This window comes from Tachyglossus aculeatus, unplaced genomic scaffold (assembly GCF_015852505.1).
Source record: "Tachyglossus aculeatus isolate mTacAcu1 unplaced genomic scaffold, mTacAcu1.pri scaffold_101_arrow_ctg1, whole genome shotgun sequence".
Classification (NCBI taxonomy): domain Eukaryota; kingdom Metazoa; phylum Chordata; class Mammalia; order Monotremata; family Tachyglossidae; genus Tachyglossus; species Tachyglossus aculeatus.
The window spans coordinates 1,967,700-1,986,476 of NW_024044842.1; the positions used below are offsets into that span (position 1 = coordinate 1,967,700).

Consider the following 18,777-nt stretch of genomic DNA (forward strand, 5'->3'; position numbering starts at 1 on the left):
TTTGCTCGCGTTCTGTCCCCAATAAATACGATTCAATGAATAAATGAATATGCTCCCTCTAAGTAGACCGTTGCCATTGTCAGAGAAAGAGTAGTGAGAAGGACAGGTGGTGGACGGGATTGGATCACGGTACTTTTCCTAGTGCGGCGTCCGTTTAATCCTTCATTTTCGGATCTGAAAGTCTCTCATCCGAGCGGGCAGAAAGGGTCTTTTTTCCTCCCCACTCGAGGCCCGAGAAGAAGAGCAGAACAGAAAGAACTTACCTCATGGCACGGCCCGCGAGGAAACGCGGGAGAACCGTCGAACCGGCTTTCCCGAATGCTCCCGTTATTCCCCCTTGACCTCATTGGGCACCGGGATCCGTAATTCACAGCAGATCTCCTCCTCTCCCGTTGGCTCAGCGACCTTATCCGTAGAAACGGAGATCGGGGATGTGGAAACTGGAAGAGAGATTTATGACCCTCAGTTGAGGGGGAATGGATGGAAACTGGAAGGGATTCAGTTGAGGGGAAATGGAAATCCACGGGAACGAAGACGGACTTCCCTTCCAGTCTCCCGCGATGTTGGAACGGGTGGGAGAGCCGTGAGATCGGCTTGGATCCGAGTTGAGAGACTGGGAGATTTCCGAGAGTCGAGATTTTGTCGAGGGGATGAGGAGCGGGTCCTTTGCTTTCCTAGAGTTCGGGGCTCTGGGAAACCTGGGACGAGAGGAAGTCCCGAGGGATGGGATGGGGGAAATCAGACTTTAATTAGTCCCACTGTACGAAACAATGGAATCGGTCCTTCTGTGGCCCGGATTCGAGGAGGATGGAGATGCGGGTTTGGGGCTGTCGATCCGAGCTAGGTGCCCGGGAGCCCAGAGGTTCAATTAAAGAGCAGAGCAAGGGACAACCTGATTAGAACAATGCTCAGCACATAGTAAGCGCTTAACAAATCCCGTAATTATTATTATTTATCTATTCTGATGCTATTGAGTCCCGTCTACTTGTTTTGTCGTCTGTCTCCCCCTTCTAGACTGTGAGCCCGCTGTTGGGTCGGGATTGTCTCTATCTGTGGCTGAATTGTACTTTCCAAGCGCGTAATCCAGTGCTCTGCACACAGTAAGAGCTCAATCAATACGATTGATTGAAAGATGATGGTGATGATGGCATTTATTAAGGGTTTACTATGTGCAAAGCACTGTTCTACTGTGCAAAGCAGGGTGTCCCACGGGGGGCCCCCAGTCTTCATCCCCATTTTACAGGTGAGGGAACTGAGGCCCAGGGAAGCGACTAGCCCAAAGTCACACAGCTGATGGTAATAATAATAATAATAATGGTCGTATTTGTTAAGCGCTTACTACGTGTGAAGCACTGTTCTAAGCGCTGGGGGGGGGGATACAAGGTGATCAGGTTGTCCCATTGGCGGTGGTGGGATTAGAACCCATGACCTTCTGACTCCCAAGGCCGGGCTCTTTCCACTGGGCCACGCTGCTTCACGAATGAATGAATGAAGGAACGAATGAATGAGCGAATGAATGAATGAAGGAAGGAAGGAATGGATGCATGAACGAATGAAGGAATGAATGAACGAACGAACGAATGAATGAATGCATGAACAAATGAAGGAATGAATGCATGAACGAATGAATGAACGAATGAATGAATGCATGAACGAACGAATGAAGGAATGAATAAATGAACGAACGAACGAACGAATGAATGAATGCACGAACGAATGAATGAATGCGTGAGCGAATGAATGAATGAATGAACGAACAAACGAATGAATGAATGAATGAACGAACGAACGAACGAATGCATGCATGCATGCATTTACGAGCAAATGAATGAATGAATGCATGAATGAATGAATGCATGAACGAATGGACGAATGGACGAACGAATGAATGATTGAACGAATGAACGAATGAATGAATGCGTGCATGAACGAACGAAGGAATACATGCATGCATTTACGAGCGAATGAATGAATGCATGAACGAATGAACGAACCAATGAATGAATGAATCCATTTACGAGCGAATGAATGAAGGCACGAGCGAATGAATGAATGCATGCATGCATGAACGAACGAACAAATTATCGTTCACACGAATTGTTCATATGAACGAATGAACGAACAAACGAACGAACGAATGAATGAATGCGTGCATGCATTTACGAGCGAATGAATGAATGCATGCATGCCTGCACGAACGAACGAATGGATGGGTGCGTGCATGCATTTATGAGCGAATGAATGCATGCATGAACGAACGAACGAATGAATGGATGCATGCATGCGTTTCCGAGCGAATCAATCAATCAATCAATCAATCAATCGTATTTATTGAGCGCTTACTATGTGCAGAGCACTGTACTAAGCGCTTGGGAAGTACAAATTGGCATCACATAGAGACAGTCCCTACCCAACAGTGGGCTCACAGTCTAAAAGGGGGAGACAGAGAACAGAACCAAACATACCAACAAAATAAAATAAGTAGGATAGAAATGTACAAGTAAAATAAATAAATAAATAAATAGAGTAATAAATATGTACAACCATATATACATATATACAGGTGCTGTGGGGAAGGGAAGGAGGTAAGACGGGGGGATGGAGAGGGGGACGAGGGGGAGAGGAAAGAAGGGGCTCAGTCTGGGAAGGCCTCCTGGAGGAGGTGAGCTCTCAGCAGGGCCTTGAAGGGAGGGAGAGAGCTAGCTTGGCGGATGGGCAGAGGGAGGGCATTCCAGGCCCGGGGGATGATGTGGGCCGGGGGTCGATGGCGGGACAGGCGAGAGCGAGGTACAGTGAGGAGATTAGTGGTGGAGGAGTGGAGGGTGCGGGCTGGGCAGTAGAAGGAGAGAAGGGAGGTGAGGTAGGAGGGGGCGAGGTGATGGACAGCCTTGAAGCCCAGGGTGAGGAGTTTCTGCTTGATGCGCAGATTGATCGGTAGCCATTGAAGTTTTTTGAGGAGGGGAGTGATATGTCCAGAGCGTTTCTGGACAAAGATAATCCGGGCAGCAGCATGAAGTATGGATTGAAGTGGAGAGAGACACGAGGATGGGAGATCAGAGAGAAGGCTGACGCAGTAGTCCAGACGGGATAGGATGAGAGCTTGAATGAGCAGGGTAGCGGTTTGGATGGAGAGGAAAGGGCGGATCTTGGCAACGTTGCGGAGCTGAGACCGGCAGGTTTTGGTGACGGCTTGGATGTGAGGGGTGAATGAGAGAGCGGAGTCGAGGATGACACCAAGGTTGCGGGCTTGTGAGACGGGAAGGATGGTAGTGCCGTCAACAGAGATGGGAAAGTCAGGGAGAGGACAAGGTTTGGGAGGGAAGACAAGGAGCTCAGTCTTCGACATGTTGAGCTTTAGGTGGCGGGCGGACATCCAGATGGAGATGTCCTGAAGGCAGGAGGAGATGCGAGCCTGGAGGGAGAGAGGGGGAGAGAGCAGGGGCAGAGATGTAGATCTGGGTGTCATCAGCGTAGAGATGGTAGTTGAAGCCGTGGGAGCGAATGAGGTCACCAAGGGAGTGCGTGTAGATTGAGAACAGAAGGGGACCAAGCACTGAACCTTGGGGAACCCCCACAGTAAGAGGATGGGAGGGGGAGGAGGAGCCTGCAAAAGAGACTGAGAATGAACGACCGGAGAGGTAAGAGGAGAACCAGGAGAGGACGGAGTCTGTGAAGCCAAGGTCAGATAGCGTGTGGAGGAGAAGGGGGTGGTCCACAGTGTCAAAGGCAGCTGAGAGGTCGAGGAGGATTAGGACAGAGTAGGAGCCGTTGGATTTGGCAAGCAGGAGGTCATTGGTGACCTTTGAGAGCGCAGTTTCCGTGGAATGAAGGGGACGGAAGCCAGACTGGAGGGGGTCGAGGAGAGAGTTGTTGTTGAGGAATTCGAGGCAGCGCGTGTAGACAACTCGTTCAAGGAGTTTGGAAAGGAATGGTAGGAGGGATATGGGACGAATGAATGAATGGATGGATGGATGAATGAACAACGAATGAATGAATGGTGAGAAGGGGCGGGGCAAAGAGAGGGGCGGGTCCAGAGGGCGGCCCGACCACCGAGACGACGAAGCCTCCGGCGTCCTAGAGCGGCACCGGAAGTGCGTCTCGGGGCGGCGTGGGCGGGCCCGGAGCCCGGAGCCCGGAACGGGAGCCGGAGCCTCCCCGGAGCCGGAGCCCAAAACCCGGAGCGCGGAGTCTGGAGCGGAACGGAGCGCGCAGCCCGTCCTGCAGCAGGCCCTTGGCCTGGACGCCCCCAGCCGCCCAGTAGCCAGTGCCCTGCCCACGGTGAGCGCTCAGTCCACACCGCCAGCGGCGCTTACTACGTGCCAAGCACTGTACTAAGCGCCGGAGGGGATGGCAGGTCCTGAGTTCTCCCATGGAGCTCACAGTCTACTCACAATAATAATGATTGTTGTTATGTTATTGGTTACTAACAATAATCATTATTATTATTATGTTATTGGTTAGGCGTTTACTACGTGCCAAGCACTGTACTGAGCGCCGGAGGGGATGGCAGGTCCCGAGTTCTCCCATGGAGCTCACAGTCTACTCACAATAATAGTAATTATTATTATTATGTTATTGGTTACTAGCAATAATCATTATTATGATTATGTTATTGGTTAGGCGTTTACTACGTGCCAAGCACTGTACTGAGCGCCGGAGGGGATGGCAGGTCCTGAGTTCTCCCATGGAGCTCACAGTCTACTCACAATAATAATGATTATTGTTATGTTATTGGTTACTAACAATAATCATTATTATTATTATGTTATTGGTTAGGCGTTTACTACGTGCCAAGCACTGTACTAAGCGCCGGAGGGGATGGGAGGTCATGAGTTCTCCCATGGAGCTCCCAGTCTACTCACAAGAATAATGATTATTTTTATGTTATTGGTTACTAACAATAATAATAATAATTATTATGTTATTGGTTAGGCGTTTACTACGTGCCAAGCACTGTACTAAGCGCCGGTGGGGATGGCAGGTCCTGAGTTCTCCCATGGACCTCACAGTCTACTCACAATAATAGTAATTATTGTTATGTTATTGGTTACTAACAATAATTATTATTATTATTATGTTATTGGTTAGGCGTTTACTACGTGCCAAGCACTGTACTGAGCGCCGGAGGGGATGGCAGGTCCCGAGTTCTCCCATGGAGCTCACAGTCTACTCACAATAATAGTAATTATTATTATTATGTTATTGGTTACTAGCAATAATCATTATTATGATTATGTTATTGGTTAGGCGTTTACTACGTGCCAAGCACTGTACTAAGCGCCGGAGGGGATGGCAGGTCCCGAGTTCTCCCATGGAGCTCACAGTCTACTCACAATAATAACGATTATTGTTATGTTATTGGTTACTAACAATAATTATTATTATTATTATTATGTTATTGGTTAGGCGTTTACTACGTGCCAAGCACTGTACTAAGCGCCGGAGGGGATGGCAGGTCATGAGTTCTCACATGGAGAACACAGTCTAGTAATAACAATAATAATTATTATTATTATGTTATTCATTAAGCTTTTACTATGTGCCAAGCACTGTACTAAGCGTTGGAGGGGAGGGCAGGTCATGAGTTCTCACATGGAGATCACAGTCTAATAATAACAATGATTATTATTGTTATTAGTATCACAGTCTAACAATAACAATTATTATTATTATTACTATTATGTTATTGGTTAAGCGTTTACTACGTGCCAAGCACTGTACTAAGCGCTGGAGGGGATGGAAGGTCAAGAGTTCTCACATGGAATTCACAGTCTAATAATGATAACAATAATTATTACCGTATTTGTTAAGCTTAACAATGCATGAATGAATATTCTGTTGTTCTGTTGTCCTCTCCCAAGCGCTCAATACAGTGCTCAGCACCCAGTAAGCGCTCAATAAATGTGATCAAATGGATGAATGAATATTCTGTTGTTCTGTTGTCCTCTCCCAAGCGCTTAATACAGTGCTCAGCACCCAGTAAGTGCTCAATAAATGCGATCGAATGCATGAATGACTATTCTGTTGTTCTATTGTCCTCTCCGAAGCGCTCAGTACAGTGCTCAGCACCCAGTAAGTGCTCAATAAATGCGATCGAATGGATGAATGAATATTCTGTTGTTCTATTGTCCTCTCCCAAGCGCTTGATACAGTGCTCAGCACCCAGTAAGTGCTCAATAAATGCGATCGAATGGATGAATGAATATTGTGTTGTTCTATTGTCCTCTCCCAAGCGCTTGATACAGTGCTCAGCACCCAGTAAGTGTTCAATAAATACAATCGAATGGATAAATGAATGTTCTGTTGTTCTATTGTCCTCTCCCAAGCGCTCAATACAGTGCTCAGCACCCAGTAAGCGCTCAATAAATGCGATCGAATGCATGAATGACTATTCTGTTGTTCTGTTGTCCTCCTCCAAGCGCTTAATACAGTACTCAGCACCCAGTAAGTGCTCAATAAATGCGATCGAATGCATGAATGACTATTCTGTTGTTCTATTGTCCTCTCCCAAGTGCTCAGTACAGTGCTCAGCACCCAGTAAGTGCTCAGTAAATGCGATCGAATGGATGAATGAATATTCTGTTGTTCTATTGTCCTCTCCCAAGCGCTTAATACAGTGGTCAGCACCCAGTAAGCGCTCAATAAATGCGATCAAATGGATGAATGAATATTCTGTTGTTCAGTTGTCCTCTCCCAAGCGCTTAATACAGTGCTCCGCACCCAGTAAGCGCTCAATAAATGCGATCGAATGCATGAATGACTATTCTGTTGTTCTATTGTCCTCTCCCAAGTGCTCAATACAGTGCTCAGCACCCAGTAAGTGCTCAATAAATGTGATCGAATGGATGAATGAATATTCTGTTGTTCTATTGTCCTCTCCCAAGCGCTTAATACAGTGCTCAGCACCCAGTAAGCGCTCAATAAATGCGATCAAATGGATGAATGAATATTCTGTTGTTCAGTTGTCCTCTCCCAAGCGCTTAATACAGTGCTCCGCACCCAGTAAGCGCTCAATAAATGCGATCGAATGCATGAATGACTATTCTGTTGCTCTATTGTACTTTCCCAAGTGCTCAATACAGTGCTCAGCACCCAGTAAGTGCTCAATAAATGCGATCGAATGCTTGAATGACTAATTTGTTGTTCTGCTGTCCTCTCCCAAGTGCTTAATACAGTGCCCAGCACCCAGTAAGCACTCAATAAATGCGATCGAATGGATGAATGAATATTCTGTTGTTCTGTTGTCCTCTCCCAAGCGCTCAATACAGTGCTCAGCGCCAGTAAGTGCTCAATAAATGTGATCAAATGCATGAATGAATATTCTGTTGTTCTGTTGTCCTCTCCCAAGCGCTTAATACAGTGCTCAGCACCCAGTAAGCGCTCAATAAATGCGATCGAATGCATGAATGACTATTCTGTTGTTGTATTGTCCTCTCCCAAGCGCTCAATACAGTGCTCAGCACCCAGTAAGCGCTCAATAAATGCGATCGAATGCATGAATGAATATTCTGTTGTTCTGTTGTACTCTCCCAAGCGCTTAATACAGTGCTCAGCACCCAGTAAGTGCTCAATAAATGCGATCAAATGCATGAATGACTATTTTGTTGTTCTATTGTCCTCTCCCAAGCGCTCAATACAGTGCTCAGCACCCACTAAGTGCTCAATAAATGCAATCGAATGGATGAATGAATATTCTGTTGTTCTGTTTTCCTCTTCCAAGCGCTTAAAACAGTGCTCAGCACCCAGTTAGTGCTCAATAAGTGTAATCAAATGCATGAATGAATATTCTGTTGTTCTGTTGTCCTCTCCCAAGCGCTCAATACAGTGCTCAGCACCCAGTAAGTTCCCAATAAATGCGATCGAATGGATGAATGAATATTCTGTTGTTCTATTGTACTCTCCCAAGCGCTTGATACAGTGCTCAGCACCCAGTAAGTGTTCAATAAATACAATCGAATGGATAAATGAATATTCTGTTGTTCTATTGTCCTCTCCCAAGCGCTTAATACAGTGCTCAGCACCCAGTAAGCGCTCAATAAATGCGATCGAATGCATGAATGACTATTCTGTTGTTCTATTGTCCTCTCCCAAGTGCTTGATACAGTGCTCAGCACCCAGTAAGCGCTCAGTAAATGTGATCGAATGCATGAATGGCTATTCTGTTGTTCTGTTGTCCTCTCCCAAGCGCTCAATACAGTGCTCAGCACCCAGTAAGCGCTCAATAAATGTGATCGAATGGATGAATGAATATTCTGTTCTATTGTACTCTCCCAAGTGCTCGGTACAGTGCTCAGCACCCAGTAAGCGCTCAATAAATGCGATCGAATGCATGAATGACTATTCTGTTGTTCTATTGTCCTCCTCCAAGTGCTTAATACAGTGCTCAGCACCCAGTAAGTGCTCAATAAATGCGATCAAATGCATGAATGACTATTTTGTTGTTCTATTGTCCTCTCCCAAGTGCTCAATACGGTGCTCACCACCCAGTAAGTGCTCAATAAATGCAATCGAATGCATGAATGACTATTCTTTTGTTCTATTGCCCTCTCCCAAGCGCTCAATACAGTGCTCAGCACCCAGTAAGTGCTCAATAAATGCGATCGAATGCATGAATGACTATTCTGTTGTTCTGCTGTCCTCTCCCAAGTGCTTAATACAGTGCCCAGCACCCAGTAAGCGCTCAATAAATGCGATCGAATGCATGAATGACTATTCTGTTGTTCTGTTGTACTCTCCCAAGTGCTCAATACAGTGCTCAGCGCCCAGTAGGTGCTCAATAAATCCACCTGACTGACCGACTGGAGACCCCGGATGTCCGCTCCCGACTGACGGAGGAGACTTTCCCGCCTCTGTGATCCTCGACGCCTTTTTCCGCCTCAGGTCAATCCCAACCCGCGCGAGGGGTCTTCTGCCCCATGGAACACCACAGGTGCAGGGGTGGGGGGCGTTCAGACCAGCTCCTGGGGGGTTCGGGGATCTTATCCGTGGTTATTTTCACCTCCTTCAGCGCCGCCTGCTCCGGGAGGCCCGGAGATGAGAAAATGGCCACCGCCATCGCCCAAGCCGGGACTCGAGTGAGTTGGGGTCTCGTCCGCCCATCCCGAGCTTCGTCCGTCCATTTAATAATAATAATAATAACAATAATGGCCTTTATTAAGCGCTCAGTATGTACAAAAGCACCGTCCTAAGCGCTGGGGAGGAGACAAGGTGATCAGGGTGTCCCACGGGGGGTTCACAGTCTTCATCATCCCCATTTGACAGATGAGGGAACTGAGGCCCAGAGAAGAAGAATAATCACGATGGCATTTATTAAGCGCTTACTATGTGCCGAGCACTGTTCTAAGCGCTGGGGAGGTTACAAGGTGATCAGGTGGTCCCACACGGGGCTCAGAGTCTTCATCCCCATTTGGCAGATGAGGGAAATAATAATATAATATTATTATATTATATAATATAAGAGAATAATAATATATTATGTATAATTATATATATAAGAGAATATCTAATATATATGAGAATATATTATATAATATAAGAGAATAGTAATAATGATGATGGCATTTATTAAGCGCTTACTATGTGCAAAGCACTGTTCTAAGCGCTGGGGAGGTTACAAGGTAATCAGGTTGTCCCATGGGGGCCTCACAGTCTTCACCCCCATTTGACAGATGAGGGAACTGAGGCCCAGAGAATAATAATAATAATAATATTTATTAAGCGGATGAGGGAACTGAGGCCCAGAGAATAATAATAATAATAACATTTATTAAGCGCTTACTATGTGCAAAGCACTATTCTAAGCACTGAGAAGTGAAGTGACTTGCCCAAAGTCACCCAGCTGGCAAAGCCGGGATTTGAACCCATGACCTCTGCCTCCAAAGCCTGGGCTCTTTTCCACTGAGCCACACTGCTTCTCATAGCGAGTGCTCGATAAATGCAAATGCTTAGTACAGTGCTCCGCACACAGTAAGCGCTCAATAAATATGATTGAGTGAATGAATGATAAATACCAATGATGACTGGCTCCTTTGTTTTATTTATTTTATTACTCTATTTTATTTGTACATATTTATTCTATTTATTTTATTTTGTTAGTATGTTTGGTTTTGTTCTCTGTCTCCCCCTTTTAGACTGTGAGCCCATTGTTGGGTAGGGACCGTCTCTAGATGTTGCCCACTTGGACTTCCCAAGCGCTTAGTACAGTGCTCCGCACACAGTAAGCGCTCAATAAATACGATTGAATGAATGAATGAATGAATGTTTTTCTCCTTTCATTCATTCACTCACTCCATCGTATTTATGAAGGTTTTTCTCCTTTCATTCATTCATTCATTCCAACGTATTTCTAGACTGTGAGCCCACTGTTGGGTAGGGACTGTATGTATATGTATGTATGTATATAAACATATGTATATATGTTTATGCATATTTATTACTCTATTTATTTATTTTACTTGTACATATCTATTCTATTTATTTTATTTTGTTAGTATGTTTGGTTTTGTTCTCTGTCTCCCCCTTCTAGACTGTGAGCCCACTGTTGGGTAGGGACTGTCTCTACATATTGCCAACTTGGACTTCCCAAGTGCTTAGTCCAGTGCTCCGCACACAGTAAGTGCTCAATAAATACGATTGAATGAATGAATGAATGTTTTTCTCCTTTCATTCACTCAATCGTATTTATGAATGTTTTTCTCCTTTCATTCATTCATTCATTCAATCATATTTCTAGCCTGTGAGCCCACTGTTGGGTAGGGACTGTCTCTAGATGTTGCCAACTTGGACTTCCCAAGCGCTTAGTCCAGTGCTCCGCACACAGTCAGCGCTCAATAAATATGAATGAATGAATGTTTTTCTCCTTTCATTCATTCACTCAATCGTATTTATGAAGGTTTTTCTCCTTCATTCATTCATTCATTCAATCCTATTTCTAGCCTGTGAGCCCACTGTTGGGTAGGGACTGTATGTATATGTATGTATGTATGTATACAAACATATGTACATGTGTTTGTGCATATTTATTACTCTATTTATGTATTTATTTATTTATTTTACTTGTACATATCTATTCTATTTATTTTATTTTGTTAGTATGTTTGGTTTTGTTCTCTGTCTCCCCCTTTTAGATTGTGAGCCCACTGTTGGGTAGGGACCGTCTCTAGATGTTGCCCACTTGTACTTCCCAAGCGCTTAGTACAGTGCTCTGCACACAGTAAGCGCTCAATAAATACGATTGAATGAATGAATGTTTTTCTCCTTTCATTCGCTCAATCGTATTTATGAAAGTTTTTCTCCTTTCATTCATTCATTCATTCAATCAATCATATTTCTAGACTGTGAGCCCACTGTTGGGTAGGGACCGTCTCTAGATGTTGCCAACTTGGACTTCCCAAGCGCTTAGTACAGTGCTCTGCACACAGTAAGCGCTCAGTAAATGCGATTGAATGAATGAATGAATGAATGTTTTTCATTCACTCACTCCATCGTACTTATGAAGGTTTTTCTCCTTTCACTCATTCATTCATTCAATCATATTTCTAGCCTCTGAGCCCACTGTTGGGTAGGGACCGTCTCTAGATGTGGCCAACTTGGACTTCCCAAGCGCTTAGTCCAGTGCTCCGCACGCAGTCAGCGCTCAATAAATACGATTGATTGCTATTGAGCGCTGACTGTGTGCAGAGCACTGTACTAAGCGCTTGGGAAGTCCAAGCTGGCAACATCTAGAGGCGGTCCCTGCCCAACAGCGGGCTCCTCCAACCCTGCTGATGATAATAATAGGTGCGATAATAATAATAATAATGGCATTTGTTAAGCGCTTACTACGTGCAAAGCACTGGATAAAGTACTCCGTAGTCGGCAGGATCCGAACCTGCGCGGGGACACCCCAGTGGATTTCAGGTCCGTCGCCTTAACCACTCGGCCGCGACTACGGGCGCGATTGTTAAGCGCCCAACTCTGTGCCGGGCGCTGTGCTGAGCGCCGCCGGTTCCACCTCCCTGAGGGGGAAGGGGGCGGGAAGCGGGCGAGGAGATGCTGTGACCTTTCAGGGGTCGCTGACGTTCGAGGACGTGGCCGTGACCTTCAGCCCCGAGGAGTGGACGAAACTGGGGCCCGCCGAGCGCCGCCTCTACTGGGACGTGACCCTGGAAAACTACCGGAACCTCCTCTCCCTCGGTGAGCACTTTACGCGAGCGGCCAGTAATAATAATAATAATAATAATAATGGCACTTATTAAGCGCTTCCTATGCGCCAAGCACCGTTCTAAGCGCTGGGGAGGTTCCAAGGTGATCAGGTTGTCCCACGGGGGGCTCACGGTCTTCATCCCCATTTGACAGATGAGGGAACTGAGGCCCGGAGAAGTGAAGTGACTCGCCCAAAGTCACCCAGCTGAAGTGGCGGAGCCGGGGTCGAACCCGTGACCTCGGACTCCAAAGGCCGGGCTCTTCCCACTGAGCCACGCTGGAGAAGCAGCCTGGACTCTCATGAAGAATAATAATAATAATAATAATAGCCGCATTTAGTAAGCGCTTCCTATGTGCAAAGCACCGTTCTAAGCGCTGGGGAGGTTCCAAGGTGATCAGGTTGTCCCACGGGGGGCCCACAGTCTTAATCCCCATTTGACAGATGAGGGAACTGAGGCACAGAGAAGTGAAGTGACTTGCCCAAAGTCACCCAGCTGACAAGTGGCGGAGCCGGGTTCGAACCCATGACCTCGGACTCCACAGCCAAAGATGGATGAGGGCCTCTCACCCATCCCTTTGGTAGTCCAGTGCTCTGTACACAGTAAGCGCTCAATAAATACGATTGAATGAATGAATGAATTGGGTGCTTACTGTGGGCAGAGCACTGTACTGAGCGCTCGGGAGCTCACCTCCTCCAAGAGGCCTTCCCAGACTGAACCCCCTTTCTCCTCTCCACCCTCCATCCCCGCCGCCCTACCTCCTTCCCCTCCCCACAGCACCTGTATAGATGTTTGAACAGATTTATCACTCTATTTTACTTGTACATATTCTATTTATTTGGTTAATGATGTGCATCCACTTTAATTCTGTTTGCTCTGACGACTTGACACCTGGGTAGGGACTGTCTCTATATGTTGCCAGCTTGTACTTCCCAAGCGCTTAGTATAGTGCTCTGCACACAGTAAGTGCTCAATAAATATGATTGATTGATTGTCCACATGTTTGGTTTTGTCATCCGTCTCCCCCATCTAGACTGGAAGCCCGTTGTGGGGTAGGGACCATCTCTAGATGTTGCCGACTTGTACTTCCCAAGTGCTTAGTATTTATTGAGCGCTTATTGTGTGCAGAGCACTGGACTAAGCTCAATAAATACGACTGAAGGAATATCAAGTGCTCAATTCGTTCATTCAGTCGTATTTATTGAGTGCTTACTGTGTGCAGAGCACTGGACTAAGCTCAATAAATATGACTGTAGGAATATCAATCGCTCAATCGCTCAATTCGTTCATTCAGTCGTATTTGCTGAGCGCTTACTGTGTGCAGAGCACTGGACTAAGCTCAATAAATACGACTGAAGGAATATCAAGCACTCAATCGCTCAATTCGTTCATTCAGTCGTATTTGTTGAGCGCTTACTGTGTGCAGAGCACTGGACTAAGCTCAATAAATACGACTGAAGGAATATCAAGTGCTCAATCGCTCAATTCGTTCATTCAGTCGTATTTGTTGAGCGCTTACTGTGTGCAGAGCACTGGACTAAGCTCAGTAAATACGACTGAAGGAATATCAAGCATTCAATAGCTCAATTCGTTCATTCAGTCATATTTGTTGAGCGCTTACTGTGTGCAGAGCACTGGACTAAGCTCAATAAGTACGACTGAAGGATATCAAGTGCTCAATTCCTTCATTCAGTTGTATTTGTTGAGCACTTACTGTGTGCAGACTAAGCTCAATAAATATGACTGAAGGAATATCAAGCGCTCAGTCGCGCAAGTCGTTCATTCATTTGTATTTTTTGAGCACTTACTGTGTGCAGAGCACTGGACTAAGCTCAATAAGTACGACTGAAGGATATCAAGCGCTCAATTCCTTCATTCAGTTGTATTTGTTGAGCGCTTACTGTGTGCAGACTAAGCTAAATCAATACAACTGAAGGAATATCAAGCGCTCAATCGATCAATTCGTTCATTCAGTCGTATTTGTTGAGCGCTTACTGTGTGCAGACTAAGCTCAATCAATACGACTGAAGGAATATCAAGCGCTCAATCGATCAATTCGTTCATTCAGTCGTATTTGTTGAGCGCTTACTGTGTGCAGAGCACTGGACTAAGCTCAGTAAATACGACTGAAGGACTATCAAGCGCTCAATCGCTCAATTCGTTCATTCAGTCGTATTTGTTGAGCGCTTACTGTGTGCAGAGCACTGGACTAAGCTCAATAAATACGACTGAAGGAATATCAAGTGCTCAATTGCTCCATTCATTCAGTCGTATTTATTGAGCGCTTACTGTGTGCAGAGCACTGGACTAAGCTCAATAAATACGACTGAAGGAATATCAAGTGCTCAATCGCTCAATTTGTTCATTCAGTCGTATTTATTGAGCACTTACTGTGTTCAGAGCACTGGACTAAGCTCAATAAATACGACTGAAGGAATATCAAGCACTCAATCGCTCCATTCATTGTCGTATTTATTGAGCGCTTACTGTGTGCAGAGCACTGGACTAAGCTCAATAAATACGACTGAAGGAATATCAAGCGCTCAGTCGCTCAATTCGTTCATTCAGTCGTACTTGTTGAGCGCTTACTGTGTGCAGAGCACTGGACTAAGCTCAATAAATACGACTGAAGGAATATCAAGCGCTCAATTGCTCCATTCATTCAGTCATATTTATTGAGCGCTTACTGTGTGCAGAGCACTGGACTAAGCTCAATAAATACGACTGAAGGAATATCAAGTGCTCAATCCGTTCATTCAGTCGTATTTATTGAGCGCTTACTGTGTGCAGAGCACTGGACTAAGCTCAATAAATCCGACTGAAGGAATATCAAGTGCTCAATCGCTCAATTCGTTCATTCAGTTGTATTTGTTGAGCGCTTACTGTGTGCAGACTAAGCTCAATAAATCCGACTGAAGGAATATCGAGCGCTCAGTCACTCAATTCGTTCATTCAGTCGTATTTATTGAGCGCTTACTGTGTGCAGAGCACTGGACTAAGCTCAATAAATATGACTGAAGGAATATCAAGCACTCAATCGCTCCATTCATTCAGTCGTATTTATTGAGCGCTTACTATGTGCAGAGCACTGGACTAAGCTCAATAAATCCGACTGAAGGAATATCAAGCGCTCAATCGCTCAATTCGTTCATTCAGTCGTATTTGTTGAGCGCTTACTGTGTGCAGACTAAGCTCAATAAATACGACTGAAGGAATATCAAGCGCTCAATCGCTCAATTCGTTCATTCAGTCGTATTTATTGAGCGCTTACTGTGTGCAGAGCACTGGGCTAAGCTCAATAAATATGACTGAAGGAATATCAAGCGCTCAGTCATTCAATTGGTTCATTCAGTCGTATTTTTTGAGCGCTCACTGTGTGCAGAGCACTGGACTAAGCTCAATAAATACGACTGAAGGAATATCAAGCGCTCAATCGCTCAATTGGTTCATTGAGTCGTATTTGTTGAGCAGTTACTGTGTGCAGAGCACTGGACTAAGCTCAATAAATACGACTGAAGGAATATCAAGCGCTCAGTCACTCAATTCGTTCATTCAGTCGTATTTGTTGAGCGCTTACTGTGTGCAGAGCACTGGACTAAGCTCAATAAATACGACTGAAGGAATATCAAGCGCTCAATCGCTCAATTCGTTCATTCAGTTGTATTTGAGCGCTCACTGTGTGCAGACTAAGCTCAATAAATACAACTGAAGGAATATCAAGCGCTCAGTCGCTCAATTGGTTCATTCAGTCGTATTTGTTGAGCGCTTACTGTGTGCAGACTAAGCTCAATAAATACGACTGAAGGAATATCAAGCGCTCAATCGCTCAATTCGTTCATTCAGTCGTATTTGTTGAGCGCTTACTGTGTGCAGAGCACTGGACTAAGCTCAATAAATACGACTGAAGGACTATCAAGCGCTCAGTCGCTCAATTGGTTCATTCAGTCGTATTTGTTGAGCGCTTACTGCGTGCAGAGCACTGGACTGAGCTAAATAAATACTACTGAAGGAATATCAAGCTCTCAGTCGCTCAATTCGTTCATTCAGTCGTATTTATTGAGCTCTTACTGTGTGCAGAGCACTGGACTAAGCTCAATAAATACGACTGAAGGAATATCAAGTGCTCAATCTCTCAATTCGTTCATTCAGTCGTATTTATTGAGTGCTTACTGCGTGCAGAGCACTGGACTAAGCTTAGTAAATACGGCTGAAGGAATATCAAGCACTCAGTAGCTCAATTCGTTCATTCAGTCGTATTTGTTGAGCGCTTACTGTGTGCGGAGCACTGGACTAAGCTCAATAAATACGACTGAAGGAATATCAAGCGCTCAATCGCTCCATTCATTGTCGTATTTATTGAGCGCTTACTGTGTGCAGAGCACTGGACTAAGCTCAATAAATACGACTGAAAGAATATCAAGCGCTCAATCCGTTCATTCAGTCGTATTTATTGAGCGCTTACTGTGTGCAGAGCACTGGACTAAGCTCAATAAATCTGACTGAAGGAATATCAAGCGCTCAATCGCTCAATTCGTTCATTCAGTTGTATTTGTTGAGCGCTTACTGTGTGCAGACTAAGCTCAATAAATCCGACTGAAGGAATATCAAGCGCTCAGTCGCTCAATTCGTTCATTGTCGTATTTTTTGAGCGCTTACTGTGTGCAGAGCACTGGGCTAAGCTCAATCAATACGACTGAAGGAATATCAAGCACTCAGTCGCTCAATTCATTCATTCAGTCGTATTTATTGAGCGCTTACTGTGTGCAGAGCACTGGACTAAGCTCAATAAATCCGACTGAAGGAATATCAAGCGCTCAATCGCTCAATTCATTCGTTCAATCGTACTTATTGAGCACTTACTGTGTGCAGAGCACTGGACTAAGCTCAATAAATCCGACTGAAAGAATATCAAGCGCTCAATCCGTTCATTCAGTCGTATTTATTGAGCGCTTACTGTGTGCAGAGCACTGGACTAAGCTCAATAAATTCACTCCCGTAACCCGAATGAGCAACCCGAGAGATGGCTGACTTTTCCATTTCCGTCCGTCCCAGATGGCGAAAGCCCAGCCGAAGCCGGCGAGCCCGTTCCCCGGAAGCCGGAGGGGGACGGGGAAGCCGTTTTCCAGAAGCCGGAGGGGGACGGGGAAGCGGTTCCCCGCGGGGCGGCCTCCCGGACCGGGCCTTCCGCGGAGGGACGGAGCCGGAGAAGAGTTCCCGGCCGGGATGCCGGCTTGGGGGTCCCCGGGGAGCCCCGTGGGAAGCCCTCCCCGGGGCCTCACAGCTGCAAGGAGTGCGGGAAAGCGTTCAGTCGGCGCTCCACCCTCGTCACGCACCGGAGGATCCACACCGGAGAGAAACCCTACCGGTGTCCCCAGTGCGAGAAGGCCTTCAGCGACCGCTCGGTGCTCGTGACCCACCGGCGGGTTCACACCGGGGAGAAGCCCTACCGGTGCGGCGAGTGCGGGAAGGCGTTCGGCCAGCACTCGGCCCTGACGAAACACCGGAGGATCCACAGCCGGGAGAAGCCCTACCGCTGCGGCCACTGCGGCGGGGCCTTCCGGGATTCCTCCACCCTCGTCAAGCACCGGCGGGTCCACACGGGAGAGAAGCCGTACGGGTGCGGCCAGTGCGGGAAGGCCTTCGGGCAGCGCTCCGTCCTCGTCAACCACCGGCGGATCCACACCGGGGCCCGGCCCTACGGGTGCGACCGGTGCGGGAGGGCCTTCGGCGATCGCTCGACGCTCGTCAACCATCGCAGGGTTCACACCGGAGAGAAGCCCTACGGGTGCGGCGAGTGCGGGAAGGTCTTCGGGCAGAACTCGGCCCGGACCAGGCACCGGAGGATCCACGGCGGGGAGAGGCCCCGGCGCCGCGGCCGGCGTGGCGAGGCCTTCGGCGACCGCTCCGTCCCGGCCGCGCGCCGGAGGAGTCGCGCCGACGGCCGCGGCGGCCGCGGGAAGGCTTTCGGCGACCCTCCGACCCTCGACGGACGCCGGAGGGTCCGCACCGGGGAGAGGCCCTACCGGGGCGACGACGACGACGGCGGCGGCGGGAAAGGCTCCGGTCAGGGCTCGGGCCTGGTGAGCCGCCGGAGGATTCGCGCCGGAGAGAAGCCGCACGTGTGCGCCGAGTGCGGGGAGGCTTTCGGTCAGGGCTCAACCCTCGTCAACCACCAAAAGGTTCACAACGGGGCCGGAGTCCACGGGCGTGGAAAGGCGTTCGGCCAAACCGCGGCCGGTCCCCGGAGAACTCACGCGGAAGCAAAATCCCCCCTGTAGCAGTTCTCAGTGGCGACGTTCTTGCGGAAATTTACTCACCTACCTTTGCTTCCCCGGGCCTCGGTTCCCTCGTCTGTGTGATTTTATCTGTCGACGTTAACGTCCGCTCGTTGCGGGCAGGGAGCCCGGCCGTTTATCGTGGCGCGGTACTCGACGCGGTAAGCGCTCAATAAATGCGACTGACTGGCTGAGCGAAATGCAGGTTTCATTCTTGGGCTAGACCGTGAGCCCCATGTAGGACCCGACTGTCTCGGAACTAGCCCGGCGCTTAGTGAGGTCTTTGGCACATGGAAAGCACTAAAAAGTATCGTTAAAAA

The 18,777-nt window shown here is 47.2% G+C and overlaps 1 protein-coding gene across 2 annotated transcripts; it reads left to right on the top strand.

Moving 5' to 3' along the window:
* The first annotated feature begins 9,027 nt into the window (after positions 1-9,027).
* Positions 9,028-18,537, top strand: LOC119922264 (zinc finger protein 250-like). Of its 2 annotated transcripts, XM_038742233.1 has the most exons (4): positions 9,028-9,074; positions 12,048-12,174; positions 17,235-17,284; positions 17,318-18,537. In XM_038742233.1, exons 1-4 carry the CDS (start codon positions 9,042-9,044, stop codon positions 18,458-18,460), a joined length of 1,353 nt encoding a protein of 450 aa, XP_038598161.1. In that variant the 5' UTR covers positions 9,028-9,041; the 3' UTR covers positions 18,461-18,537. The 2 variants fall into 2 exon arrangements, with proteins under 2 accessions (XP_038598161.1, XP_038598160.1); XM_038742232.1 differs by having other exon boundaries at positions 17,235-18,537.
* The last annotated feature ends 240 nt before the right edge of the window (positions 18,538-18,777 follow it).